The 27,713-nt window shown below is 49.6% G+C and overlaps 2 protein-coding genes across 3 annotated transcripts in view; both read right to left on the bottom strand.

Annotated features, from left to right (window-relative positions):
- VWA1 (von Willebrand factor A domain containing 1) overlaps positions 1 to 9,337 on the bottom strand; it is a 33,287-nt gene extending 23,950 nt beyond the window's left edge. The window contains exon 1 of one of the 2 annotated variants that reach the window (XM_054849919.1): positions 9,195 to 9,337. The gene's annotated coding sequence lies outside the window, so the exon portion shown is untranslated. The remainder of the gene's footprint in view (positions 1 to 9,194) is intronic. The other variant, XM_054849922.1, reaches the window with a different exon arrangement.
- Positions 9,338 to 21,830: 12,493 nt separating this feature from the next.
- Positions 21,831 to 27,707, bottom strand: TMEM88B (transmembrane protein 88B). Its single transcript, XM_054849854.1, has 2 exons — positions 26,719 to 27,707; positions 21,831 to 22,873 (listed from the first exon to the last, which is right to left on the bottom strand). Exons 1-2 carry the CDS (start codon positions 26,986 to 26,988, stop codon positions 22,604 to 22,606), a joined length of 540 nt encoding a protein of 179 aa, XP_054705829.1. The 5' UTR covers positions 26,989 to 27,707; the 3' UTR covers positions 21,831 to 22,603.
- Positions 27,708 to 27,713: the final 6 nt, after the last annotated feature.

Genomic DNA, 27,713 nt, shown 5'->3' with positions numbered 1-27,713 from the left:
GACTAAGAATGACTCCACAGTGAGGTAAGGTCTAGCTTATAGATGATCTCTTTCATCCCAAAGTCACCCTAAAAAGTCACCCAGCACAAAAATACAGCCCAGAAAGGAAGAGAACTTAGTCCTTCTGATAGGCCACAAGACAGCCTTCAGCTCCTTTGGACACCCAGAGCAAAGCAGCCTCAGCACACGATGCTCCATACCTGCTGTCTTGTGATTCCAGACCCACAGTGAATCTGTGTGTAATTTTATTGCGGAGAAATAATACCAGACAAAAAGGACACGGCAATTAACGCTGCTGCCAATTTATCCTGAGAATTAGCATCAGTTAGATAACGAAGTTGGGAGGAACAGTTTGCTGAGCAGGATGCCAGAGTTAGAATCCTGGGGCCAGGTCTGAGGTCAATAGTGTCTCCTCACTGCAGCTCATCCGTGCCAGGTCGCACCAGCTGTGCACTTGGCATCTCTTGGGACTGAATCCCATTTGTCTGGTCCCTTTCTGCCTGCCTTGTGCACATTTTCATCTATGGTTTGGTTCTGCTGATATTCTAGACAACTGTAGCAACTCACGAGGTCTTTGCAATGGCATTTAGAAAGAGCATCACAGAGCGACTGAAAAGGCACACATTTGTTTGAGTCATACCATAGCATTTCGGGAATGGAAGAACATTTATAAGTGAAACGCCTTTTCATTTATGAAGGGCCATTTTTTCCACTTTTCAGTGAGATGATGTAGTGGCTGTCAGTGCTGGAATATGTGAGCAAGCTGCTGAAGAACATCTTGATGAAAAGAGCATCTTGACTGCAAGCAAGTTTTATAGCTAGGTGTGGGGGGTTGACCCCAGCCAGCAGCAACGCATCCACCAGCAGCAAGAAAATCATGAGTCAGAGTAAGGACAGTTTAAGAAGGGAAGCAAAACCACACACACAAGCAAAGCAAAATAAGGAACTTATTCACTACTTCGCATCAGCAAACAGATGTTTAGCCACTTCCTAGAAATCAGGGCCTATACACAGTGAAAGTTACTTGGGAAGACAAACACTATAACCCCAGAAGTCCCCACTTCCCCACGCTTTTATTGCTGAGTACATCATACGTTAAGGAGTATCCCTGTTGTGAATTCAGGCCAGCTGTCCCAGCTGCATCCCTCCCAACTTCTTGCACACTCCCATCGTACTCAGTGGAGGGGGTAGCGGGTGTAGATGGAAGAAGAAAGCCTCAACAGCATGCGAGCCCAGCTTGGCAATAGCCAAAACACTGGTGCGTTATCAATGCTGTTTAAGTCACAAATCCAAAATGCAGCACTGTACAGGCTGCTGTGACAAAAATTAACTCCGTTTCAGCCAGACCCAAGGGCAAATCATGTGCACTGCCAAGTGCAATAAAAACCATACACAGGATGTTGAGGCAATAAGAGGCGATGCCTCTGCTCCCTTTTCCTCGCAGCCCTCAGGAGCTGGGGTTGGATTCCAAGGTGTCAGGCAAGAAGAGCAGGACTTCAGATGCTATAACAGAGAAGTAGTTCAGCAAGACGACTGTCTTCAAAGCAAGTCCAGTGTCCAGAGGGACTGTCGCATGGTTTAACCCCAGCCAGCAACTAAGCACCACACAGCTGCTTGCTCACTCGTTTCTCCCCAGGATAGGGGAGAGAATCCAAAGGGTAAAAGTGAGAATACTCATGGGTTAAGATAAAGACAGTTTACTAGGTAAAGCAGAAGCCGTGCACACAAAGCAAACCAAGGAATTCATTCATCGCTTCCCATCGGCAGGCAGGTTGTTCAGCCATCGCCAGGAAAGGAGGCTCCATCACACCTAAGGGTTACTTGGGAAGATAAAACACCGTAACCCCAAACATCCCCCTCACCACCCCCATTCCTTCTTCCCCCAGCTTTATATTGCTGGGCACGACGTCATATGGTATGCAATATCCCTTTGGTCAGCTGGGGTCAGCTGTGTCCCCTCCCAACTTCTTGTGCACCCCCAGCCCCCTCACTGCAACGTGAGGAGCGGAAAAGGCCTTGCCTCCGTGTAAGCACTGCTCAGCACTAACACACACATCCTTGTTACTATCAACACCGTTTTCAGCACAAATCCAAGACACAGCACCATAGCAGCTACTAGGAAGAAAGTTAACTCTATCCCAGCCAAAACCAGGGCAGACTGGGAAAGGGCTAGACTTGACCCTCCTCTGTCCATCCAGTCACCTGCCCAGCACCAGAATGCTCCGAGGGCTCTAACTGCCTCAAAAGTGGGCTGATGACAGCATTGGCAAGGCAGTCCCACAAGGCCGGTCATAATGCTACACGTATAGCAAGAGCTGTTGGTGTTCGATCACATTTAGTGGCTACGTGCAAGACCCAGAGGGAACAAAGTAGGACTGGAAGTAAGAGACAGGATCGGCTTTGGCTGGTAGGTCCTGGCGCTGCTGCATTGCTTCAGGGCTGATGCAGGGTTGGGACTCTGCAAACTCCACCACCTGTTGAAGTTGTCCCGGCATGGTTTGTGGAGCCAACCTGCTGATATCAAGCCAGCTTCCATCACCAGTTAGTAAAATTGCCCCAGTCCTGAGACAGCGTGCCCTAAATGAGTAGACCATCCCATCACATAATTATACTGTAGGGCATACGGGAACCATGTTTTAATGATATAATGCTCCTATTGTCTTCAGAACAACTGGCCCAGAGCTAACAGCAGCTGCGGCTTCTTTCACATTTGTAAAGGCATTTACAGTCCTTTAAGTAAAAACTGCGGTGATGGACTGGTATGGGGCTTCGCACAGATATTTTTGAGCCAGCCATAAAACCAGGCTTGACTGCTGTTAAGAGCTAATACATACAGTTTCATTATGAGCTGAAAGGGATGAGTAGGGAAAACAGACCTCTCCGCGCAGCAGCACTGACTCAGCCATGTTTATGCCACGGCTGCGCAGCAGCCTGACTTTCTGAGCTACGGCTGGGCTGGTTTTGTTTACAAGCTCACAAAATTATACGGAGTTCAACCGGCTTCTTCCTTTCGCCTTGCCTCTGAGTTCCAAAGTGTTTTAAATTTGTAGGAACGAATGAGATCATTTGCAGAGTTTCAGGAGCAGGTCAAAGAGCAACCTGATACGGAGGGGGGGGGAAAATAGCAGGAGGGCTGGATGCCAGCAGAGCAGAGCTGGAGCACTCAGCCCTGAGTCTCGTCCGCCACAGCCCAGGCTCGCTTACCCATCTGAATTCGGGGTACCTCAGGACAAGAGATTTCATTTTCTCCTTGCTCCTGCCTGGAACTGTTGTAATTCCTTTGACCTTTCATAACTTCTCGCAGCCAGGGTAGGCTGCTCCACAGCGATATGTAGTAGTGAAGAGGTAAAACAAGAGAAACAGCACATTGCTCATTCAGGGGCTCCTAGATTTATCCTTTTGTCAGGCAGGTCAGAAATAGCTAACATCTCTGACCCTGTCTCTCCCAGTTACTGTAGAGGCCCCTCTTTTGGGTGCAGCAGGCTGGATTAATAACTGTTGGGTTGTCATAACGCATCCTCATCCTCCACCCCACGGCCAGAGATGCTACTGGCTGTCCACGTGCATCACCTTCCCTGCCAAGGACGAGCTGACAGAGCTCTTCGCTTCACTGCTTCAGCCCTGTGCTTCCAGCCCAGGACTAGAAGAGCAGGACTGGAAACGCTAACCTTTCAAATAAATAGGTAGGACACAGGCTCAGCCATCCTCGTGTGTACAAAAGCCACGGAGTCCCCTAAAATACACACTGTCTGCGCAGTGATCACAACCCCACCGTTAGTATTAGGGGAGGAGGACACAGGTACATAAAACCAATTGAATTCTGGAGTTTGAGTCTTTACAAGAACTATGTTCTCAATCCCTGCTTTGCAACCGCAGTGTTGCCATAATTAAGTGAGTAGAAGTTACACATACGGAACTTACTCCAGAGTGCCAACAACTGCAAAGGAGTGAGGCTTCAAACCTGGGTGGGCTCATGGCAATCCCTAGCAGAAACCCACCGGGTCCGTAGGGCCAGAATCTCTTTCCAAACACCAGAAAACTTGCGTTATAAGCTTCAGAGCTGCCCAGTCACACAGAGGATTTCTGGGAAGAGTGGCCAGCGATTCCTATATCCTTGCTGAACCAGCTTGTCCATGCAGCTCATGCTGCTTCCTTGGACGTAGCTGTGCCCATGAGCCTAACGGCTCTGAAGAGGGAGGGAACCTTTCGTGTTCAGCCCCGAGAAACCACGGCAATTTAGAAACAAAAAGGGGGAAACTCCTGGGGGAGAAGTTATGGTATTCCCTCCGGAGCTGCACAGTCTGGCAGGAAAGTGCACTGTCAGCCTAAGGTCAGGGTGGAGAGCCCCAGCCGTGCTACAGCCGAACCAGAACATTACGCTGCAGCTTTGCAGTGGACACTGATCCCACCACAGGCTCTGCTCCAAAGCACTCTGAACACCAGGCTTCAGCAGGAAGGAAAACTCTGAAGGGTTTCCCCTGGAAGTGCCTTTCGTTCCAGATGTGACAGTAAGCGGTCCCCAGAGACTATAGCACCCTTCACATTAATGGGAAATCTGTTCTTTTCCCAAAGGCAGACTGCGCTGCAGCCCTCCGGTCAAATCCAAAGCAGGATCCTTGCCAATGGGACACACCGGACAGCGAATTGACTAAAGCGCAAACGGGATTTGTGGCTGCTTGTACAGGAGTGTTTCCAGTTTACTGGGTCAGACTCTGCTTTGCATGTGGAATCAGAACCTGGGAGTCTCTAGCAGAGATTCTCTAAGCCTTCAGACTCCTGCCTCATTTCCTTCACAAGACAGGATTTTACTGCATTTTTCCCAGCTGGACCCAGACTGTAATCTCACTTTGCTTGCCAGGAACCAGAGCAGCTCTGAAAATTGGACCCACTTCTACGCAGTACAAGTGAGGTCTGGATGCAGCAGTCAATTTTTAACCAAAGGCTGTTCTTTGGAGTAGATGATTTTCTTTATTGCTTGACTTTTATCCCCTATGTATCCCATAAGGAAAGCCCAGACAATTGGGAAAAGCCAAATTTAAGAAAACCTCATTAGAACCAGGTTTCCTGAGGAATTTCCAGCTACAGAATAAGCTGCTATTTCCCACTGAACGGCAAGTTCTCAGCCTCTCTCAATAATTGTAGTCTCTTTACATGTCAGCCTGAGAGAGAAAAGACAATTCTGAGCAGCCCGCAGGCACACACACACTCACACGAGAGCAAGACATGGCAAAGAAAACATTCTGCATGCGTGCAAAGGAGACTCATGCATTGGGACAATCTTCCTGGGCTTGTTTGTCTGCAGGGTGTCCAAGGGAGGAGCCAGTCAAGAAACAACCAGGCTGGATTGTCATCTGCTTTGCTTATTTCAGCTCCTGTACCCAATTTCTTTCAATCACAGCAGTAATTGTTAAGACAGTTTTACAGCCTAATACGCCAGGCAGCTCTGCAGGCTCTGACAGGCTGCTAGGTGTTTTTTGAAGGTTTGAGTTAACTCTGTCATGACTTACAGCAGCTTACTTGGACAACAGCGCTGTTCCATCCATCTCTGGCTCACGTTTCGGAGAGTGGCAACTGATGGTTGCCTAAGGAGAGGCTATCAGGGCAGTAGTCCCCCCTCACAAGCTCACGCCCTGGTGCTGCAACTCATTCATGATAGCGAATACAGCAGCACAGGATAGTTTCTGTTCCTGTCAGCAAAGTGGCTGTATTTCAGGTGTGCTCTGGTTTTAGAGGCTCATCTAAATCTCACCAGGCTCTGCTGAGCTCTTAGCTTGGTGGGTGGGGGGAAGCAGGCAGAGACATTGATGAATGGACCTCAGAGCAGCCATCAGACCTGCATCCAGTCACAACAGGAAAGGGAAGCGCTATGTGGCTTCTAAGTTCCTATCAGGAGAGACCGCCTGGCCCCCACTTCAAGCACAGCTGCATGAGTGCTGGCCAAGCTGTGCTCTCTGCTCACAGCCTGGGATTCAGAAGAGGATGAGGCTGATTTTTCCATCAGCCTCAATACCCAGGTGACAGTTAATGCCTCTCCGCTCCCAGCTCTGCAGGCCTTTTTCTCTGATGGAGGCAGGAGCGCAGAGGTACCAATCTTATTCTTACCCTCATGCCAGCAGCCTTTAGACTAGTCAGGCTTGGTTTCAGAATAAGCATAGTCTGAAAACTGGCATGCTGGGATGGAACAGGTTCAGCACTGGTTGTCTACAGCAGAGGAGCGCAACTGGACCAGTGTGGGACAGGGATTTCCCAAGTCCTGCTGTAGAGGTCATTTCTGTAGTCCAGGCTGCCAGAGAGGAACTGAGTTTCAGGGTGGAGAACTAGGCTGCCTCTAAGGTAGGCTTTGCTGAGGCTCACTTCTCATCTGAAGCTTTTCACCCCCTCTCAGTAATAAGGCAAAAAACATCTGAGCAGGAACAAAGCTTCAAGCACAAATAAAAAACAATCACTCTTTTTGTCTGAACCCAGCAAGGCAGCTGGGGAGCGAGTGGGAGGAAAGGGAATGACTCCCTGCGCTGTCAGCGGGGCTCCCTCCAGCCCAGCTGACCTTGGCTGGCTCACTCCGTGCTCCTGTAACACTTGGAAACTTGTCCCTCCGTGCTGGTTAGCGTCAGTGAGGGTTTTCTCTCCAGCCTCCACACCAGCCCCTGAAAGCCCGTGGTTTATGACTGTTCTCCTCACATATGCCCTGCCTCTCCTTTTCACAGGAGATAGCATGGGACAAGCTCCAAGTCAGATCAGAGTTTCTCCTTCAAGACACTGATTCTTCATTTTCCACATGTTCAGCATGTTCTAGAGATGTAAGATGCCTTGTGGATCCACAAACCACAGACAGGATGAGATAATCAATGTGCTGCCCAACACAGCAAATGCTGGAGAAAAGTACTACCTTCTGTCACGTTAAAACCAACAGAGCAGGTGGACAGCATAAAACCACACAACAGGCTACCACGTTTCCCAACCCCATCACCATCTCCCACAGTCTTTCCACATGGGAGTCTGGCTTTTCGGACACAAAAGAGCAGAGCCAGGCTGGCTTCTGGAGCAGAGGAAGACACTTGCAAGCTCAGGAGGGAAAGCACGCAGAGCAGCACACACTCCATCCCTGGGCAAGGCTACTGCTCCCCACACAAACCAATGCTCCAGAGCTCACATGTCCTTTTTTTGCCATCACAGACTCAGTCTGAGGTCAGTCATTTTATCAATTAAAAGGGTGGAGGGGGGTTGCTGGGAATTCCAGGGACTGCAGAGGAGATTCCTGCTGCAGGCTGAAGGTAAACTTGCTGCTGAAGAGTCAGGGACCAATTCCACCATGGGCCATCTGATGTAGGCAGAAGCCGAACTGCATCTGCTGTGGGTGGCTGATAGGTCTGTATTATTCAACTTGAGCTCATTACTGGAAAGAGCCATACTGAGATCTGAGAGGGCAGGACAAACTTGCTGGAATCTAGAAGTAATGGCGGGGAGTCTTCCTACCACCAGGAAGTTGCTGTTTACAGCTGAAAGAAGGCAGGTGGGACACGGGGTCCTAGATTAGAAATCCTGTTGCATAAACAAGCCTGAAGAAGCAGAGGGTTCTGCTAGGAAGTGCTATGCCTGACAGCTATCCTTTCCTGACTGGAAATCCTGCCAGCCTTACACTCCTCCCACATCAGACTAGGGAAATAGTTGCAATTCCAGAAGCCCATAAAGAAAGAGGTGACTTGATGCATGCAAAGCAATCAAAACAATTCCCATCTATTTTGGGGATAAGAGACTTTTGTTCTAGAGCTGGGTGCTGTAACGCCTGACCCAGCGATGAAAGAATGAGAGCAAAAAAATATTCCCCCGCAAACAAGTTATAATGTTATGACAGAAATATCCTCTCTACTCTCCACCCTGCCATGGAGGCACAGGCTCCCTCTGCAGCGATGGATTTGTTTCTTCAGTCAAGAAAGAAGAGACAGGTGATGTGAACGCAGAGTCCCATCCAGACATCCACCGATGGAAGCATCATACACTTTCTCTCTCTGCAAACGTTTAACAGGCAAGCAGGCTCGATCCTTAGTCTTTCGGCTCTCACACCCAGGCCTGGTCTCTGCTCTTCTGCTTCCCACCGCAAAGATGGTCAGCGCAGAGGGCTACTCCATGGGTTTTTTAGGAATAATCTCCATAAGGCACCAGTGCTGTGCATAGATCAATGCATGCTTAATCAAAGGGCAGAGGATAACTGTCGTTGTTCACCAGTTTTCTTATGACTCTGGGAAGCTTGTAAACCCTTGAGCATACATTACATAAACACTTGGACATCAAGTGTGCTGGAAGAACTAGAACTGGGATTGCAATCCATGACAGTGGAGTACTTCACCAAGGTTGCTGCTCTCAGAAATGCCAATAATTTATTTACATTTCCAGGGCTTTCTAGTTTAATTCTTCATATTGGTAGGATCACCCAGCCCTAGTCACACCCCTTACATCTATAATTAGATCTTGCACATAGTCAACTTTAACAGCAAGTGACCCAAAGCTCTGCAACTAGATAACATTATCTCCCATGCCTTGCAATTGGGACGTGGAGAACTAGAAAAATGCTGCAGATATTTCTCACTAGATTAGTCAGTGAGCCACCCCAAATTACCCTGAAATAAGTGTACTTGTCTTAGCAGTCTCCCTGGGTGAACACTGACTCACTCCTTTAGCCTTTTCAAATAAATACACCCTACCTTCTACTCCGTGACCTGCTCAAGTTACCTGAGGACCACCACTGTCAATCTTCTTTACAAGGTAGTTCTTACCCACATCTCTTTCAGATTCATCAAGGAGCACTAAGTAACAGATTTATACTGACATCTGAATCTGTGACTACACTCCTCAGTTCCCTACCAGGAGAGGAAAGAGAAATCAATCAAATAAGAAGCATTGCTCAGGTTGGAAAGGAATTGAAGGCCATTGTGGGGTATCTAAACAGGTTAGCCTTGTGGAAATCTGCCACTGCAGCAAATTCCTAGAGAATGGTCCTAGAATCCACCCAAAAAGGTGACAGGTCACTGGGAATGCCACTAAACATTCAGAGAAACAGCTAACACAGACCCACAACTCTATACAGGCTTATACTCAAATCCTGGTCTCTACTGAAAATGTGAAAATTTGCAGTTCCAGCTATTCCTCCCCTTTCCAGCTGCAGTACTGACCCAAGCAAGCAATGAAGTAATACTTACCACTTTCACCCCTAGCTCTCAGAAGATGAGGCTAACCAAAGCTGCATATATAGAGAGGGGATACGGGGCAGAAGAAAGGGAGGAGGTAATCACCCTTGGGTACGTTCAGCTGGACACCTCAGGTGGTGGTCCTGCTGCTCAAGAGAAGTGGCAGGGAAGCTTTGTTCAAATCGGGCTGCCGTAAGCGTGGGGCCTGCCGTGATCGCTCGTCCCGCTTGCATGTCTATCATGCAGAGGAAGTCTGGCAGATCCTGTTTAGCAGAGTTCTCCCACACATGGGGCTTTTGCTGCCTCTGCACTGCTTCCTGGCACCTGTCAGGGACGTTGCTGTGCTGCTGCTGTCCCCGTGAAAGGCACTCAGGAGTCACTTAGAGCTTCTCTTTTCATGTGCTCTGCCTCTTTCCTGATCTCTCTGACCGACAGGTTCTTGAGGGGCCATCGCAAGCTTGTCAGGAATGGAGATGATGCGTGAAACATGATGGAGAGGTGTCACAGAGGGGTGAACAGGAAAAACAGATGCAGTGTTCACTCTTCTCTCCTGGGCCTTCAGGCTAGTCTATGGCTAGACACACTTTGCCCCTGTTTCCATCAGCCTTTGCTAGCTGGAGAACCCAGAAAAAATGCAGTTTTTCACCCCTATAGGTTAGACCTCTGACCCTAACCGGAATCAAACATTTTCCAGGATTTTAGATCTAAAAGCAGACACCCAGTTTTAGTGCAGTGATTCCTGGACTCTTTCTTGTTACAGTTGTTCATTAATCAGTGATGACAAGACTTTCCGCTGTTATACAGTTTTGGAAGGAGCACGAAAGCTGGAGACTGAGCCTCTGCCATGTATGCTGCAGGAAGTATCCCAAATCCTTCTGTAGGAGATATAACCTTGTTAAAGAAGATGCCATCAGGAATGCAAATACAGCTATGTCCTATTGTAGACCATGGTAAGGTACCTTGCACATGAGTGGTCTCAAGCCCAAACAGAAAGTTTTTCATTTCTGGTTGTGAATGATCTAGACAGTGGGAGGAACTCCAACTGTGACCTCATGAAAGTGTCTTGTGCCAGAGAAATACTTGGCCAAGCTTTGGAGAGAATTATTTTTATATTTTTTTTTTTTGTCTCCAGAATGTTCGTGGGGTTTTGCTGAACAGCCATATCCAGCAGGATTGACAGTGAGATGGTGCATCTGTTCCGAACAGCCACTGCCCTGGGGTACAGATGGTTACACAAGAGCACGACCTCTCTGGTCCATGTGAGGCTCAGGCTGGATTGCTTTCTTCTACCCTTCTAGTCATTCTTGGGACAAGAAAGGGGACTTGCTGGTCTCTAGGTTTTCCTTCCAACCACTGTTAGTGGGAGGCTGTGAGTCACTGTGAAATGGTCCAGACAGTATCTTTATTGCTCTATAGTACAAAGGAGGAGTGTTTCCTCCTGGAAATGGAGTTGTTCAGTGCGTGATAATAGCCGCTGAAGTGCCAGCATCCACCCCAGGACATTTCCCCATTCGCAGTGGCAAGAGAACCTGCTACTGCAGCACTCGGCGGTTTTTGTCGATTGCAAATCACTCAGCAAGCTGCGAAATACTGATTCCAAATGAGATTGCAGTGTACGATATCCTTCTGCTACCAACACCAACAGCCCAGAAAGAGAGGCAGTTGGGGGCACCAATATTGTTGCCTTGGGATTTGACCTTTATTTAAGCCCACAAATCCAATGTAAATAATCCCTTTTTTGCACCAAACCCCTGTATTGAAAAGCTGGTGGCTATGCTGGGATGAGGGTTAACTTTCCATCATTGACAACCATGACCCAAAGCACACTTTCTAGTGGAAATGAGGGAATTCTGCTACTACCACGTTTGTACTCCAAGAAATCCCAAACAGTATTTTTCCAGCTCGCGTGTAATGACAAACTCTGTTCTCAATCACTGCTGTCTTGATGAGACAACCCCAAAGGTGCATCACACCCTTTGGCTACCGTGTTTGTGTGGCTAAAATTACGGCAAGGAGCGACAAGAAGGTAAATGATCAAGGCAAGCACCAAAAAGCCCCATCAACAAAAGGCCCTTGATGAGAGAAGCCAAGCAGTGGAGGTGAGTTCCACCCACAGCACCTTCACAAATCTCGCAGAAACCTGGTTTGCCAAGCGCTAACAGGAATGGTCTGCCCATGTCGACAGGCAGGCACAGAGCCATGCCTAGCTTCCAAGAATGAAATAGAAAAATAACAAAGCTATCCACACCCTTATTCAGCTCCTTAATTGCAACGAGGCGAAAGGGGTTTCTGTCTTACCGCTGCTCACTCTATTTACGTAGGATATGGAGTTATGGAGTATTGCATTATTGATCAGAAAAATCAGAAGGTTGAATGAACTCTTTCCCTGTTACCCGAACTAAAAACCTCTTGTGGTCTGAAGAAGTCCGACTAATTGATTTCCTCTCTATGCTTCTTTTTTTTCTCTGGATTTTGAAGTATCTGGAGTCCAGTTGTGACTAGAAGGCAAATGCCAGAGTATCACAAGCCGAGTGCTTGCCTGGTGCATTTGGCTCAGATGGAGTCAGGAAGCAACAGCAAATTAAATGCAAGTCTGTATCCAGCAGCATTGTGAAGCAGCTTGTGCCTGCAAGAAAAGCGGTCTTTGTAAAAGCATCCATCCCCAAAAGTGGATACAATCCCACCCTCCCTGTCCAGGGGTTAGACCTCACCAGGGGAAAGGCAGTGTGAGAAAGGAAAGCCATCTCCAAGAAGAAATAAGAGCTATCCAAAAGCAGTTTGCAGAAAACTGGTTCCATCTCTTCCCAAGTGCTGTTGTGGTAAAGCCCGAGTCTCTAGCAGAAAGCCGGTCCCTGAAGGCGCTGCATGGCTGAGCATGTTTCAAGAGATAAGGATGTTTATTTTCCAGCTGGACTCAGCGAACGCTTGTTCCTTTGAAACGGCGAGTGCTGCGTGAGCGGAGGGACTCCGTTTACATCTCAGCAGCAGAGGTAGCTTTTGCAGATGATTTAGGAAGGCTAAGAGACCCAGGGTGGCTGAGAAGGTGGGACTCAATGCGAGGGCTGGTGGCCAGCATGGGACCACGGTCACCACAGCTAAAATAGAAACAAAAAGGCCAAACTCTCCTTGCTGCCCCTGACCTAAGGGACAGGCTGGGTCACAGCCTGAAGGCTTCCTAAAGTGATCGGTGGGACGGGGCTGAACTAGGCCTCCATGCTCTTTTTCATGGCAAGCATTTCTCCATTGTTACCGGCACTCCCTCGAAGCTCGGCCGCTGGCCAGCTGCTGTGGCCTCAAGGAAGTTTCCTCTGGGTCCCCCATGGTGCAGACCCCTTACAGTCCTCTGTTCCTCACCTCTGAGGTGAAATACTGTTGCAGACCAGGCACTGTATTTTTTACCGGTAACAAATGGGTCATATCAAAACCGTATCCTGAAGAGTTAGTCATGCTGCTTGAGTGTCTCTCCCTCCACGTACATCCACACACAGAGATCCACCCGCAGCAGGAGGGAGATACACAGCCTCGGAGGAGCCCTGTTTAATGCACGTGGCACCAAATTTCTAGAGAGGGACAGTGTCTTTCAAACCCTTCTGTACCTCTGCTAATGTCTGTGGGAATGGGCTATGAACAGCCTACTGTGGAACACCGGCTCAGCAGGTCTTTCCAAAATGTGCTAAGCAGACCCTGGCCTCAGCATCACAAGTGGTGCTGAAACAGTCCGGACCAGTGAGCGGAAGCTGGTGAAGGAGTCGGGAGGACTTTTCAGGAACGAAGCAGATATTCTTGACTTTCAGCAACAAGATGCTTATGTCTGGGAGGAAGTCTGTTCCCCTGGTTTCTATTTTTACTTCTGCTCATCTCTTTAGGGTCTAGGGCTTGGTTTCCTTAGCTCTATACTCTGTACTTGGGAAACAATGAAAGCAGGCACAAGCGAAACCGGCGGCATCTGAAAGAAGAGAAGCAAACCAGACAGCACCACTGTTTTCCTGAATGGTTTGTTTGGGGATTTTTTTGCCTTGCCTCTTATCTCTCCCTGAGGTTCACACGAACCATTGAAAACCAGATCCAGCCCTAGACATCCTGTCTGCTTTGTACCTGCTGGAGGATTGCCCACCAAGTCTCAGGGGGCAGAAGCACGTCAGTATCTTCTGGCTTGACCCAGCAGTCCTTCCCAGTATGGTTCCTTTGACCTTTATGATGCTGAGCCCACCAGTTGTGCCGACAGCGGAACAAACTGTTTCATGCAGAGGTGTCCTGTCTTACAAAGTAGCCCCAGAGACAGGATGTCAAAACAATCTCCAGCGCCTAAAAGGGCTGGGAATGGCTTTTCAGCTTCCCCCCTAAGTACCAGTAAGGTAACTTGTGCCAGTAGATCTGGTCAAAGCCCCAGGTTTCCAGAGCCGGACAAGTATATGCTGAAATACCGCAGGAAAAGAAAAAGGACAACTATGTTCCCCCTTCCTCCTCCCCAAATGTCTGTCATAACAAATTACCTTCAGTGGGATTAAAGGGGGGGCACAGCTGCTCTGTGCCTGTGGGAAATCCTCAGAAGCCTTTAGTTGTGTTCTGCTCAGTCTCACGCCCTGGAGGTGCCAGGGATTTGCTAAGCGGCTCACTAGCAGCAAGGCTTTTATGGATATATTGATCCTAGGTGCAGACTGCTTTCATAGCGACACCCACTAGAGCCAACTGCATTCCCACCGGTTTTTCTGCAGGCAGGGGACTCGGAGCCAGCTCCCTTCATGCTCTTGGCCACCTGCCCTTTCAGTTCCCAAGCAGGGCCAGTCACTTTCTCTTTGCGGTTATCCCTGTGTTATCTAAAACCATCTTCCTTAGGCAGGTTCTCACTCCTTTACGCTCCCTGGAGAGAGACAAGATAGGTGCAAGGGCTGAGAAGTTGTGATTATCCCCTTGCACTGAGAATCACATCAGCTGCCAGCCTGCGCAGATGGGCAGAACAGTCATCGTGTTATTGGGATTGCAACACTTCACGAAGGCTTTAACATGCTTCAGCAGCCTCCCGCTTGGTGCCGTGCAGATAAAAAAGTGTTGACAAAACAACAGTTTTATCACCCTGGTTTATTAACCCTGCAGCTGAAGAGCAGGAGCAGAACGGTGCTTTCAGGTGAGCAGGAGGAATTAACTTTCCTGTTCAGCGCCACGTCCCTGCTGCCACAGAGCTACAGACAGAGCCAGCACCTTTGAAAATGCACGCTGGCTGGCTGGGTGGCTGCAGACAACTCCTTAAATGCTCACCAGCTGGCATGGCTCACCGGACAACTCAAAGTTAGGATGCTCTTTAAGGGCCAGTGCCCCTTTCAGTAGCTCTCAGTCATCTTACTGAATGCAGAGAATGTCCTGAGTAAACATCCTTTTGCCCCTCCTTGCAGTTGGCTCAGCAGAGAGGAGTTGTTAGGCCTGGGTTCAGGGAAGGAATCCAAGGACAGGTTCCCTGGGCAGCGCTGCCAGCGATTCCTGGCGCACAGCTTCGGATTGCACTTCATTTGGTGTAACTGGCGGAGGTGCTGAGAGTGTCCCTCGTTCTCCCCTCCGCGGTCCTGGTTACGCAGTCCCCAATGCCTCTTTGCTGTGCGGCTGGGGAGGAGCTGGCGTGGAAAGCTGACGGGGATTGAATTGCTCCTGGCGTTCAAGTGCACCCACCCAAAGCACGGTCTGGTCTCGACACATGGCAGGCTGTCCTGCTTGCCCACGTCAACTGCCAGCATTTCCATGAACTCATGTACTGGCAGAGAGGATAAACGAGAAGCAAAACCGTGACAGCAGCAACAACCCTTGCAGCGCTGAACATCTGATGTGGACAATTCACGGCTCTTCTTACCAAGAGTGGCCCTTTTGTTGGTCTGATAAATGTCCCTATTTTTCCCACTGGGAGCAGGCCCCAGTCAGGGCCTGGAGAATGGCATGCAGATCCTTTGCTTGGGTTGCCACCTCACAGCCAGGAGCGTTGCCCAGCCTGCCTCTGCGTTGCTCTTTCACATGGGAATGATGGCAGCCCCCAACAATCTTGCTGCCACGGATCTGTGGGAGTCGAGTTTGTATTCAGCTGCAGGAAGTGGTTAGGCCAAGGTCAAAGGGAAAGCAATGACGACTGCCTTAGGAGGTGATTGCTGGCAGTTGCAGAAAATGTGTGCATTGTGCCAGGACACACTGATCCCCTTGAGATTTCTTTTGTGAAATGACACTAGTTTCCAGCAATACATCATAGGATCGTACCATCATATATGCCCTCCCCCTTTGCATTTTTCAGCCCTCACCAGCTACATAGGACCAGGTTTGCCCAAAACGTCAGTGACAGATGCCGTTAACCAGAAATGGCCTTGCCTGGTCAAAAGGGGCTCAGCCCAGGATCAGTGCCCAGGTGCACGGTTGGGAAGAGAGCCTGCAAGATGGTGATGCTGAGCCAAGGCTCGAATTGAAACACCGATCCAATGTTGATGCCACTTCCACCCAATCCCATGGCTTTGTGGGTTCTCTGTCTGGACATAAAACACGATGAAGCCAGTTGTGTATTGCCTTCCCGGCATCCGTGGTGCTGGCTGTGGTCCCAGGCAGCAAACAGCACAGCATCCAGCACCAGCCGTCCCAAATCAGGTCTCACTCCAGTCTGGATGCACCAGAGCACACTCACATGTTCCAGGCTCAGCCCCACAGCACCATCTTGAGGCCTGGGCACACAGGAGTACACAAGGGAGCTGCTCCTCCAGGCACAGAACCAGCTACATCACGCATTTGCAAACAATATATGAAATTAGGGGAAATTCCACCCTGAAGAATGACGGACAGCTAAAGGGGGACCAAAAAACCCAGTGGCCAATCCAACTACGCACTTCCAGATGCGAACCCAAGAACCACCATGGTCCTGACTGGCCCAGTCCTGTCTCCTGGCCCCCACATCTGGTGTAGCAACTCACAAAACCACAGCTCGCGCTCCTCTAGAGTATTGCTGCAAGTCGTCAGCAGAAGGTTTTGTGGCACAGAAGTAGCTAATCTGAAGCTGGGGTGGGGAGGAAGTGTGGGCAGCGTTGCTGTGAGGGACTAATTTGATATAGTCGGAGGCATTGGTGTACCAGAAACCCAGGTTAAATTGGTGCTTTTATTCTCACCTTTGTCCCTTTTGCACAGCTCTGGCAGGTAACGCCCCAGCCACGTCCCAGGGGAGGATTCCCAGGACAGGGCTGCAGCCCGGGACCCATTCTGCAGGCGCTTACGTACTAGGGCGATCAGGTGGCTGAGTGAAGGAGCCCTTGGCAGGCACTCCCTGATTATTCTTTCTTTAATCACTTCCATTCATTCTAACCAAATTTTCCAGCAGAGCTGGAAACAATCATCGGTGACTCGTTAGCTCAGTGAAAGAGAAGGGAGGTGAAGGAGGACAATAGAAATTCCTCCAAACACATTCCAGTTACAGTTAAGCAGTTAGCAACGCAAATATAGAGAGCAAAAGAAATTGCCCAGCACATATGTCACTGGGATTATATTACCATGCAGATCCCTGCCAAATTAGCCTAGAGAGTTATTCACAGAAAACTAAGCACATGGAGTATTGAACTGCCTGGGATGATATTGAGAGCAATGGTCAATCACTTTGCAAGAGACTAGTAACCCTTACTCTTAGGAAGAACCGGGACCCCTCCGGGTGCGAGTGCTTGCAATTCACATTGAATTTGATTCCCTTTAACGCGTCTTGCTGTGTCCTGGGTGATGCAGAAACTGTTCCAAGAAGCAGCGCAGAGCCCCAGCCCCTTCTCTTCCCTACACGCCGCACGGCTGTAACTGGGATCCTTCTCACGACCAGAGTCACTGCTGGCACCAACCCCAGCACTGACGGAGCAGCCCTTCGGAGCAGGCGGGATGCTCAGGCTCCCGTCTGGCTCCCTCCATAGCACAGGCAGGGCGCAGCCAGGCAGCCACAGCCCTACCCTCGGACCTAACAGTCTGCGTTCAGCTTCCTCTCGTGGTACGTGCAGCAGGTTCCAGCTTCTTTTCTGCTAGCCGCCCTCAAAGGAGGAATTTAGCATCCTTCCAAAGAATGTTATGTTGTCCTTGGCTCCAAAAGATCTTCCTTATTTCGGTTCAGCTTGACAGATGGCTCCTGTTTGCACTGCCCCCAGCTGAGGGCTCAATAACTGAAGGCATCAGAGAACCAATACCCAGCTGAAAGCACTGGGAAACGGCTTAAATATTTCAGCTAGAATTTTTGCTGGACTCAGAGGCTTCAGCTGGCAAAGGCAGGGAGGCAGGGAGCTGGTTATTCAGCTCCTGGTTTCCACTGACCTAGAATTTCCCTGTGTTTTGTACAGGTTCTGCATCCCCTTGGGCTGAAGCGTGCCCTCATTTACCTTCTGTGAATCTAGAGTGTTTCCACTGATTTCAGTAATGCCATGCCTGATCTATGCCTGTGTGAGAGAAGAATTTGTTCTTTATCTCAGGAGCATCTGGGCTTATTCATCACTAGTTCTTACACACAGTACAAATCAGAGAAATTCCTTAATAGGCCTATATACTGAGAGAAACTCTTCCTCCTGTTAGCGAAACCTGTTAGCGTTCACTTCTGTCACATTAACTCCACATATAATCTGTATATAAAGTTTCCATAGACATTTATCCACAGCGATGCTGAGGCCTGTGACAAAGTCTGCCCAGGGAAGCGGAGGGCTGGGGTAATCGGCTCAGTGTTGTCAAGTTGGACTGTAACAGCACTTCCTTGCGAGGAGGAAACTTTTACAAATTAGGACTCGTTCCCTCCCTTGCAGCTGTATTGCTCTTTTACCTTCCATGCTCTTTTACCAATCTGGCTCGAAGAAGCTGTCTCATTCATATTAAGAACATACCCCGCTATGGCTCAGGGTAAATCGACTGCTTGGCACCGACTGTCAGCACTTTCAGATCTTTCCGGGTGATTTTCTATACTGGGAATTCACGCTGCAGAAATTAAATGCTCCTGCAAACGCTGGTTCATGTCACAAAGCACAGAGTAATGCTTTCAGTATGTCCTTCTGGATGGTTTTCATAGCCTTGAAGAGCTCTTCATGTCTTACCAGGCTGGCCGGTACAGCAGTACCTGTTCTGCTCCCAGGTGATGAAGGACTCTCAAGCTGATGCTTGTAACCAGGAGCAGAGTTTGTCCTAAGGACAGTGAATGACTTGAGCACTGCAGGGCAGGGCTGGAGAGCTGTGAGCCCTTCGGCAATGGCTGATTCAAGAACCTCGTAGTATGAGGCCAGATGCATAATCAGAAAGAAGAAAAGGGGAAAAGAAAGGGAACGTGAAAATCATGTGAGTGGGACCGGAAGGGACCTCAGGAGACTGCTTCTCAGCCCCAGGAGAAACCCCATGCCACCCACAGACGTGTATAATTAGTGCTTTAAAATGCTCCTGATCTCTCTAGGCAATTTCGCCATCCGCCCACTCTCCCAGCGTGCTGAGACTATTGCAGGGCATGAGAGGGTGCTGTCCCTCTGGTCCTGTGCATCAGTGTTTCAGCCTGTGGCCTCCCTCATGCAAAGCCAGATACAATATCATAGTAGGTGCAGCCACTTTAAAAAGTGCTGCTACTGCACAGCACAGGCTGCAAATACCACTTCTGCCTAAAAATCAACGCTCACAGCCCTGCTCATTTACCAGGCTCTCATTCCCAGGGCTGCCCAGCAGTTAGATACCTGGTGTTTGCCTTGAAGCCTGACTCAAAGCCGGGGATGCTGGCACACGCAGACGTGCGCAGGCGATGAGGAACCCCGTATTGCTATAGCAACTGAGCCCGGGGTGCTGAGCCGGGCTGCAGGGCTCTTTCTGAAACCTTCTCTGGGTGAACGGGAGGCACGCAAGCAGCATCAGCACCCCTTAGTCGCATTATTAACGAGAGAGAGGTGAAAGCCTGTAAAAGGCCTCATATATTTTGCTCGGCGGCAAGATTTCCCCCTTGTGTGCATTGGTGTGTGTGGATGGATTTAGGAGTCCAGCACCTGGCCCGCTGCACGTGTCCGGCCGTGCCACAGGAGTGGCCGTGCAACCGCGTCTCTTCCATTCTCCGCTTTGCCAGAAGAGCTGCTTCCAGCCCTGGCGCGAAGGACGAAGTCATGATTAAACACCTGCCGCGACACGGCATCTTTCTAGTGATCTCATCGGCTTTGGATCTGGACCATTCGGCGATGGCGGAGGAGCAGGGAAGCACAAATGAACGCTGTGCTTGACCAAAGCCTTGTTGGGCGGAAATACATTTTAGTGTCCTCCGAGGTACATCAGCACCAGGTTAGTGCTTTGAATCATGGAGAGGATGCTGCAGGGAAATTAAATCCATTCATGGCTGGACTTCAAAAAAAACCAGTTAAAATACATTTCTTTCCATCCTCCCTCAGTACGTTGCCCAGCAGAGCTGTGCTCTGAGCCCTGCACGGGGTTGGGAGCTCGCAGAACAAAGCCCCGTCTGAGAGAGGTCAGAAGAGGCAGGCATCGCTCCGGCGCATCCTTTCCCCCGCCATCTGCGGGTACGGTCCCTGCCCGGCACATCGGCCCTGCGGAACGCAGGCTGGCACAGCTGCCCTCAGGATCTGATCCAGGGCTGAGGACATTAAGGACGTCTCTGTACTCTCTACAGGAAATTTAGGATCCAACCAGTTTCTCGTCAGAGCTCCGGCACTGCAGCAGCACGTGGCTGCGCTCTCTGCCTGTGCCAGGAGAGCCCTGAGGTACAGCCCGAACGTCAGGTCCGTTCTGCCTCAGGGAGGAAACGTGCTTTCAGGGAGATTAATTTTCCCCTTCGTTATTAAAACTCTCCGTGAAGTAAAATACCAAATTAAATCAATTTTTGTTTCATTAGGAAGGCTGTTGTCAATAACTTAATTCCTTCTGCAGAGGCGGCAGTGGGACTGGTTCGTGACAATAGCTGCACCATAGCTAGGTTAAAGACATTTCCTTGTAAAAGCGGTTGGATTAAATGACAGGTGAGCGGAAGGAACAACAGCTCGCATCAAATATCTGCGCTCAGTCAGCAAACATTGCCTCCGGGTAAAACCTTGTTATCCTGTAGCATGGTATCTTCTTTTCATGAAACAGAACTTTCTTCTGTTTTCCCTCAGTCCTGGCAGAAACTTGGGCCTATTTCTCTCCTTTTAACTCTTCAAGACGAGGCAGAGACTGACAGCAGAGGCGCAGGGAGGAAACAGAAGGCCACGCCAAAGGGGAATAATAGCAACGAACACGGCTGGCAGTCTGATCGATTGCAATTTTTTTACTTTTTTTTTTTTTTTTGGATGGATGTTTCACTTATGACGGGCTGAGGCACAACGTGCGATGATCACCTGCTCCTGACTCTAAGTTGACTCTTAATTAAGGGAACGAGTTGAAGGACTGCCGTATTAGCCCTGTGGACCAGACCAGCTTGCTGATGCCTTCTCCAAATTTTTCCCTCCTGTGCATGTCTTTCCCACCACACTCCGAGCACCTCTGCAAGCACAACAAAGTGGGAGTACAGCTATCCCCCGGGATTTTGTCCCCGTACAGATGCAAATGCACCGCAACCCGCTGTCAAAGCAGCTCACGGAAGAAGCACCGCTGAGAGCAAACCCGGTCCCGTCACCCCCGGGGACACCCCCGGCAGCAAGTGGTCCCTGGCAGATGGGCGCACGTCTATCAGATGAGCTGCAGGACACGGGAAAGTCAGCAATGTTTATTTGAGATTGGATCTTTAGTTTTAATGGAGGACAAGCCAGAGACAGATAATTTAGTGTTTCAGGGACCTTTTAGAGGGTGGTAGTCGTAAACGCTGTATACGATATTCTGCAAGATTCTCTAGGAAGCCGTACAGAGGCATGTGTCACCCTCGTCTTGGTTTATGTTGGTTTTGCTAGGAGACAATCAGTTAATCCACTGCTATCTGTGTCCCACAGTGAAGTCGGAATGTAGAAGCACTGCCCGTGCCACCCACTTAATCCATCAGCTTCAGAGTATTTACAGAGAATAACCTTTTCCTTTTTACTGGTTCAAAGCATCCAGAGATGTAACAGTAATCAAAGCCTGGAGTTTCAGAATAGACACCCTCTTATGGAAGGACAGAAGCCTCAACTTAAAGGAAAGCAGCTCAAAGCAATTACTTGCTGCACTTTTAATTCCCTTTCCAAGCCAGGCAGTCCATTACACTCATATAACGGGCCTCAGCAAGTACTAACGCATTCTTGCTCTCCTCAATGGTATCAGAACAATTTAGTCAGCACTTTCACCCTGCAAAAATCCTAAAGCAAGAGAAGAGCGTTAAAATGCAAACTCTAAACTACTTCAGCCACCCAGGTTCTGGGATGGAACAACCTTGTTTGTTCCTCTTTGGTACCTCAAAACTTTAAGCAACGGCTAGAACTGTAAATGGAAAATATCAGATCAGCTGCACCTGAAGTATCGTGGAGGTGGCTTGTCAAGGCTCTGGTTTAACGCAGCTCTCGGGATGGGATAAATAGCAAGGAAGGCTTGCAGAGGGAATTTGCACAGTTGAACGCGCACACGGAGCCAGCAAAGCGGAGACGCTGCACTGCTGCCCATCTGCTCGCAGCAGGGTTGCACGGGGCTGGTTCTGATGCAGTCAGTGCTTGGGACAAAACAAAGAGAAACTCTCTCAGTGGAGATTTAGCATGATCTTTATTTATCCACAACGCTTGAAACGGTTATATTTGGGACACAGGGGAGCAACAGCCAGCAGAATACACGGCTTGCAGGGATGAGCAGCACGCGGACCCAGAGATCAGCATTTGTTTCCACAGCCTACCCGTGACCTGACTCAGGAACAGCAAAAGGGGCAAAAGCGCGGCTATAGACTGCGGGAGAGAGGGATTGCTAAGTGGGGGGAGAGTATCTGATGCGTAGGAAAGTGTCATCCCAAACGTGACAGAGGCAGTGACCTACAGACACCTTTCCAAGAGGTTACAAACATCAGCAGCCCAACACTTGGGAAAGCCACGGCTGCTTCCTCTCGGCTGAGCACTTCACCCAGGGCTGCCTCTCCCCCAGGGACCTCTGAGGCGTGTAGCAAAGTCAGCAGCCGCTCCCACCACTGTTTAATCCGATACAGATGTGCTCTATGTCCCCGTGTGAGGCAGAACACGCTGTCAGGACTGGAAACAGTGCTCTGAATGGAACAGACACTGGGAGGAGTCTTCATCCTTTGCAGGGCTGAACATTGTCTTTACCATCAAGGACTTGCGTTTGCTGTTTTTCCCTCGTGGTGGGCAGAATCCTACCCACCTCCAAAGCTGTAGGAGATGACTCTAACGGAGCTCCCTTCCTCTCCCATCTGGGTACTACACAGCCTCCATCTGCAGAGACCTCAGGATGGTGATGGTGGGGGGTGATGGTGGGGAGGGACAGGGCAGGGAGAAGAGGGTTCTGGCTAGGGCAGGAGCTCTGGTGCTGCAAACTCATACCCAGGCTTTGACTTGAGCGTTCCACCCCTTGGCACAGCCACACAGGCCCCCCTCCTCATACCAGCGCCACTTCACCCCCTTGTAGACAGCCCTGCTGTACGGCTGGAAGCACATGAAGAGATGGAGACGCCTTGCCAGGCTGCAGTAGATAGCCATGGCCACCACAATGAGAGGCGACATGATTACAAAGCCGAGGATAATGAGGGCAGAAGAGCTGTTGTCATCCAAGATGCTTTTGCAGTAGCGGGCAGCTGAGTGCAGCACCTGTGGGAAGAGCGAGACAGAGCTTGTCACAGACCTGGTGGTGGATCGCAGTGGTGGCCAAAGTACCCTTGAGTTTCTAGGGCTTCCCCAGGAAGATATACCTCTTCCCCCTCTCTGAGCTGAGCTCAGCAATCTTCAGGCTACCCTATGTGACTAACACCACATTTTAATCAAGCTTTCAATTATTCCAGCATCGCTGAGACAGGAGAACTGCACGCTGATCCTGAAGCAGGAAACACCAATCTTTATTAAGTCATCAGAATAGCACAGCTTAGCATTTGATAGAAACCAAATATAAAGGCCTCCTGCTGCTACATCGATGCGGGTGGCACAACACACTGGAAATTACAAAGTAAATAAAATACAGCAAAATGGTAGATTCTGCAGACAGAGGTTGGTCATCCCACAGCTCCTCGCTGGCTGGAGACTCTCCAGACTCCCGCCCTGAACAGACCCCTTTGTGTTCTGCCTTCTGTGTACGCACCGTCCCCATTTCTACCTCCCAGCATCTCTTTGCAATGCCAAGTCTGCCAGGAAAGCCCATTCACCCCATGTTGCTGCAAAGCCTCCAGCACACTAACTGGTCCTTGCTGAGCCGTATTTAAAGCCCTCCTTTCAGCCCCGCAGCAGGAGATCCGAGTCGAACCACTCGGTTGTTCTGCATTAACAAATGCTACAGGCAGCCCCCACGTCCCCTCATTTTCTTTCCTTTTTCTATATTCTTTCATCAGTACAAGAAACACAACCCATCATACTAAAAAAAAAAACCCATCTAATGGATCTGTAGTGCAGCAATTGGCCCCTGGCTACTAGGAGAGCCTTGAAAAGCCGTAGCCCAAGGACAAAGGAGTGCTCTTGTCAAGCCACGCCGCTGCGTTCCCTCTCTCTATTAGAGACAGGTCTGCGTTAAAAGCCTCCCTACGGGTAACAGCAACACCGTGACTTTCGCTTCTGATGCGCTTGGCTGTACTTGAAAACCTTTTGCATCTCCTCAGAGCCTTCGACTGGAAAGCAGTGTGCGTGCCAAGGAGAACCTGAGGTTTTCCCCGAGGTGAGGGTTGAGCAGAGGGAAGCTGGAAGGGGTAGTTCCGGGAGACAGTCCTCACACTTTTTCCCATTTCAGGTCCAATTTGAAGTCCATATTTATGACTTTCAAGGACCAGTTTCAGATCATGGGAAAAATTGATTTAAGGGCTTTACAGGCAATCTGCTATTAACCCTGCCCTGAAAAGCCTCACGTCTTACAGAACCTGCACCCAGACCGCGCCTGCGGAGACAGACCAGCCGTTTTACCAAGGCAATGACCCACGCCGCACTTTCTCCAAGGAGAGACGATTAGGTTATTTCTTGTGAAGACTTGCTCCCCAATAAAACAAAAGTCATTCTACGCACCCTCCCTTTTGTATGTGAAAATCCTAACAGCCACGGACAGTAAAAGGAAAGCGTTGCAACCCACAATGAAGATGGGTTGCACAACTATTCATGTAGACCAGGACCCCTCTGAGCCACTTTTGGTCTGCAGGCCCTCCAGAGCCTCCCACGTTACCCTGCGGGGCATCGCACGCATCTGCATCCCATAATAAAACATTTCCAGAAGGCATCAGGGAATTGCCTGGCCCAGAGGTACGTGATTTCTCTCTGAATTATGCTTCGCTCCAACTAGCGGCGGCAGCACTTGTGTCTGCCCTGTTCTACAAACCAATTACCATGACAGATGTCTCGCTCTTCATTCGTTTGCGGGATCAGGAAAAGCTTTTCAATAACAGCAGCTACGAGTTATCATAATTTCAGGGCAATAAAAATCAAAGCCAAACCTCCCAGACCGGCAAATACATCAGTACTGAGAAAACAATAATAGCACAGTCCCTTGGTCAGGGAGCTTTGAGACGCGGAGCTGTGGGCTGAATTTGTGTTGCTGGGATGTCAGCTGAACAACACAATGCAGCGGCTGTATTGGAAAGTCACGGCACATCCCCCGAAGCCGTAAATGCTTGCAGACAACGCTATGTCTTAGCAAGCTGTTGTGTCCCAGGGTTTAGAGGCCTCAAGTGAGCAAAGATTCCACCTACACGACAAGCACCTTTACTGCACATTCACAGCTCCTCGGAGTAAATGTCACTGGCGCTGAGTCCTGCCAAAGCGGCAGTTCTCCCAGAGCCGAGTGATGGTTCACACATCTGGGAAACATGATTTTACACTTCAGCTAGGCACAGAGGGCATCTCCTCCTTCACTGTGGAGGTGGACCTCCACAGCTATACCCATGGCACAGCACCGCTGAAGTCAGCGGAGCCTTACTGGGTTAAACTGGGCATGGTCGGATCCACCACCTGTGCCAGGATCTGCTTACTGAGACAGAGGTCCCAAGGACTTGGGTGACTGGATAGGATGCACAGATTTCATTAAAAGGGGAAAAAGTTCTTTCAGTATTTCTCAGATAAATACATGTTTGAGAAGATTTAAATAATCTTCCCTTTAGTTCAGATTCTGTGGAATGGGGAGACCAATAGCATCTGTATTTTGAGTCAATTCTCCCTGCTGGGAGCAGGTACTACAGTGGGGGGGGGGGGGTTTCCCCCCAAAGTAGGAAGCAAAAGAGCTCTTCTAACGTCAGATAATCAGCAAGAGAAGTCATACCGAGCTGGTCTAACAGTTACTGCCAGCAAGGAAAACAGGCAAACGGCTTTTTCGCATCCACACTTAGTCAAGTGATTCCAAAAATATTTACAGAAATAATTTCTACCAAGCAGAAATTTAGAACCAATGAAACCCAGAGGGCAGCACACAGACACGCACACAGCCAGAGCCCTTGCTGGGTCATTTGTTGGTGTGAGAAGCTGTACAGCACGTTCGGGAACACATCTGAGCGTTACAGTGGCGTAAGAGGATTACATATTCTGTTAGGCTTTACTAGTCCTATAATTAGTTGTTAGGCAGATCAAATATGACAAACGCTGTAGAGGGCTTACTGAAACGGAGGGTAACAGACCCGTGCAGGACTTGTGTGAATGAGAGGAGTCCGGGTTGGCAGCTCTCAGTAACAGAGGTCACAGAAAAGAGAGAAATATCGTGACATTAAAATGCAAACAACTCTGCCAAGCCAGGGAGTGTATTCACCTGGTCTGTAACAGCTGCTTGTTATTTTCGATGGAAAATGACTTTATTGCCCAATCAAGCTTACATTTTTACCCCTCCCTTCTTCCAGTATTGTAGGAAATGGACCTAGCTCGTTCCTGCCAGCACTCGGATGTGCCCACAAGGTTGGCATCTCACGCCAGCTTGTTGTGAAACGCTATAGATTTCTCTGATCGCTTTACACTTAAACAAGCGTGCAGTGCACAGGGGATGGGGATCAAGGGCTCCCACGCTATCTCAGTCCCCGAGGAGCTGGGCACTCACAGCCAGCTTCTGCCAGCGTTCTGCCCCTGCGGTGAGAGCCCTCCTGTCCCAGCCTGCCGACACTATGTATGGGTGCCAACCAGTGCCCGCTTTAAGGCCAATTAGTCCAGAACCCGTAAAGCCTGTACTTCCCTAGACAAACGCACACGCCAGCCCTGCTGATAGCTGCGTCCCGGGCACCAAGCAGAGACTGCTCCCCTGTACAACCAAGAGCCCGCAGGTCAGCACGAACCACCAGAAACCTGTTCTTGCCAGCTCATCCCTTACGCTACACACACCCCCAAAAAAATTTATACGCATACACACCCCTTGTGAAAACAAAGCCAGAGCCCAGGGAGTCTAGCCTTGCCTTTACAGCCACCATGCCCCATGGGCTGAAATAAAACCCTTACGGATGGCCCTGCTCAGAGGTGGCCGTTAGCAGCCAAACGGAGCAAGGCTCACTTACCTGAGAGTGGCATTGGAAGCCAAAGTAAACCACCACAATGGTAGGAAGCAGCACGATGGTGAAGATAATAAGCATCAGGAGAAAATTAATGAAAAAGACCAAGGAGTTCATGGTGACTACCACCAGCATCCATACAAAGCAACACCAGGCACTCCGTGGCTCCCTGGGAAGGAGCTGGTCATCCATGTCATATGGCGGGAGGCTAGGAATCATCCGAGACTTCTCCGAGAGGTTTTCTGCTCCGAAGTCCTCAGTGTCCTGGACAGACATTCTTCAAGAAGTTTGCTAATCAGCCCACACTCTTATCCAAAGTGGTTTCCTTTGCTTTTGGCCACAGACCTGGGAAGTAATTTGCAGAGGCTTTTCCTGCCTCTTCCACACGCAGACAAGAACACTTAACCAGCGATCATAACAGTGCAAGGAGGGAAAGCCCTCTTTTGGCCACCTGCTTTCCCAGGACCTGACCAGCACAGGTTGCTTCCTTTCAGAACGTTTTCCAGCAATGTCCCAACCTCAGTTTCAAAGTCGATGCAGCTGCTGGAAGTCAGGCAATAGCTATTCTTTTGCTTTTGAATCCATAGTACTGCTGAATTTGTTGTTGTTCTTCCTAGGATTATGATCCCAAGAGGTCCCAAACAGTTGCTGTCTTAGCTTTGATAGGCTGCTCGGTTCCAGAGAGTGCCTAGCTTTAGCATCCTCCACCTTTGAGCACTGCTGGTTGCTAAGAATATCAGGCTTAGGTACTTTCAGACAGTTCCTTGGCTTCAAATCATCTTTCCATGCTCTTCACCCTGTACCCAAGTAAATATTCCTGCTCAACTCTCATCCAAGTGAAGTGACCAGTGAAGATAACAAACAGCAGTTGTTTCTCCACTCTCTGCCTTGCTGGAGTCCTTGCCCACGCCTTCGCTGGAAGCAAAGGCTGGAGCAGTGCGTGGTTTCAGTGCTCTCAGCTGCCTGCAGTCACAGGCACTCAAATACAAGCAGCATCTTCC

Source organism: Grus americana, chromosome 21 (assembly GCF_028858705.1).
Source record: "Grus americana isolate bGruAme1 chromosome 21, bGruAme1.mat, whole genome shotgun sequence".
Classification (NCBI taxonomy): domain Eukaryota; kingdom Metazoa; phylum Chordata; class Aves; order Gruiformes; family Gruidae; genus Grus; species Grus americana.
This window is presented reverse-complemented; position numbering and strand designations above follow the sequence as displayed.

What these genes read in the sequence shown, in the direction of transcription:
- TMEM88B (XM_054849854.1), bottom strand. Translation starts at nt 26,988, where the DNA reads ATGTCTGTCCAGGACACTGAGGACTTCGGAGCAGAAAACCTCTCGGAG. An exon ending in GCTTCCAATGCCACTCTCAG is followed by an intron (nt 22,874 to 26,718) that starts GTAAGTGAGCCT and finishes CTCTTCCCACAG; the next exon opens with GTGCTGCACTCAGCTGCCCG.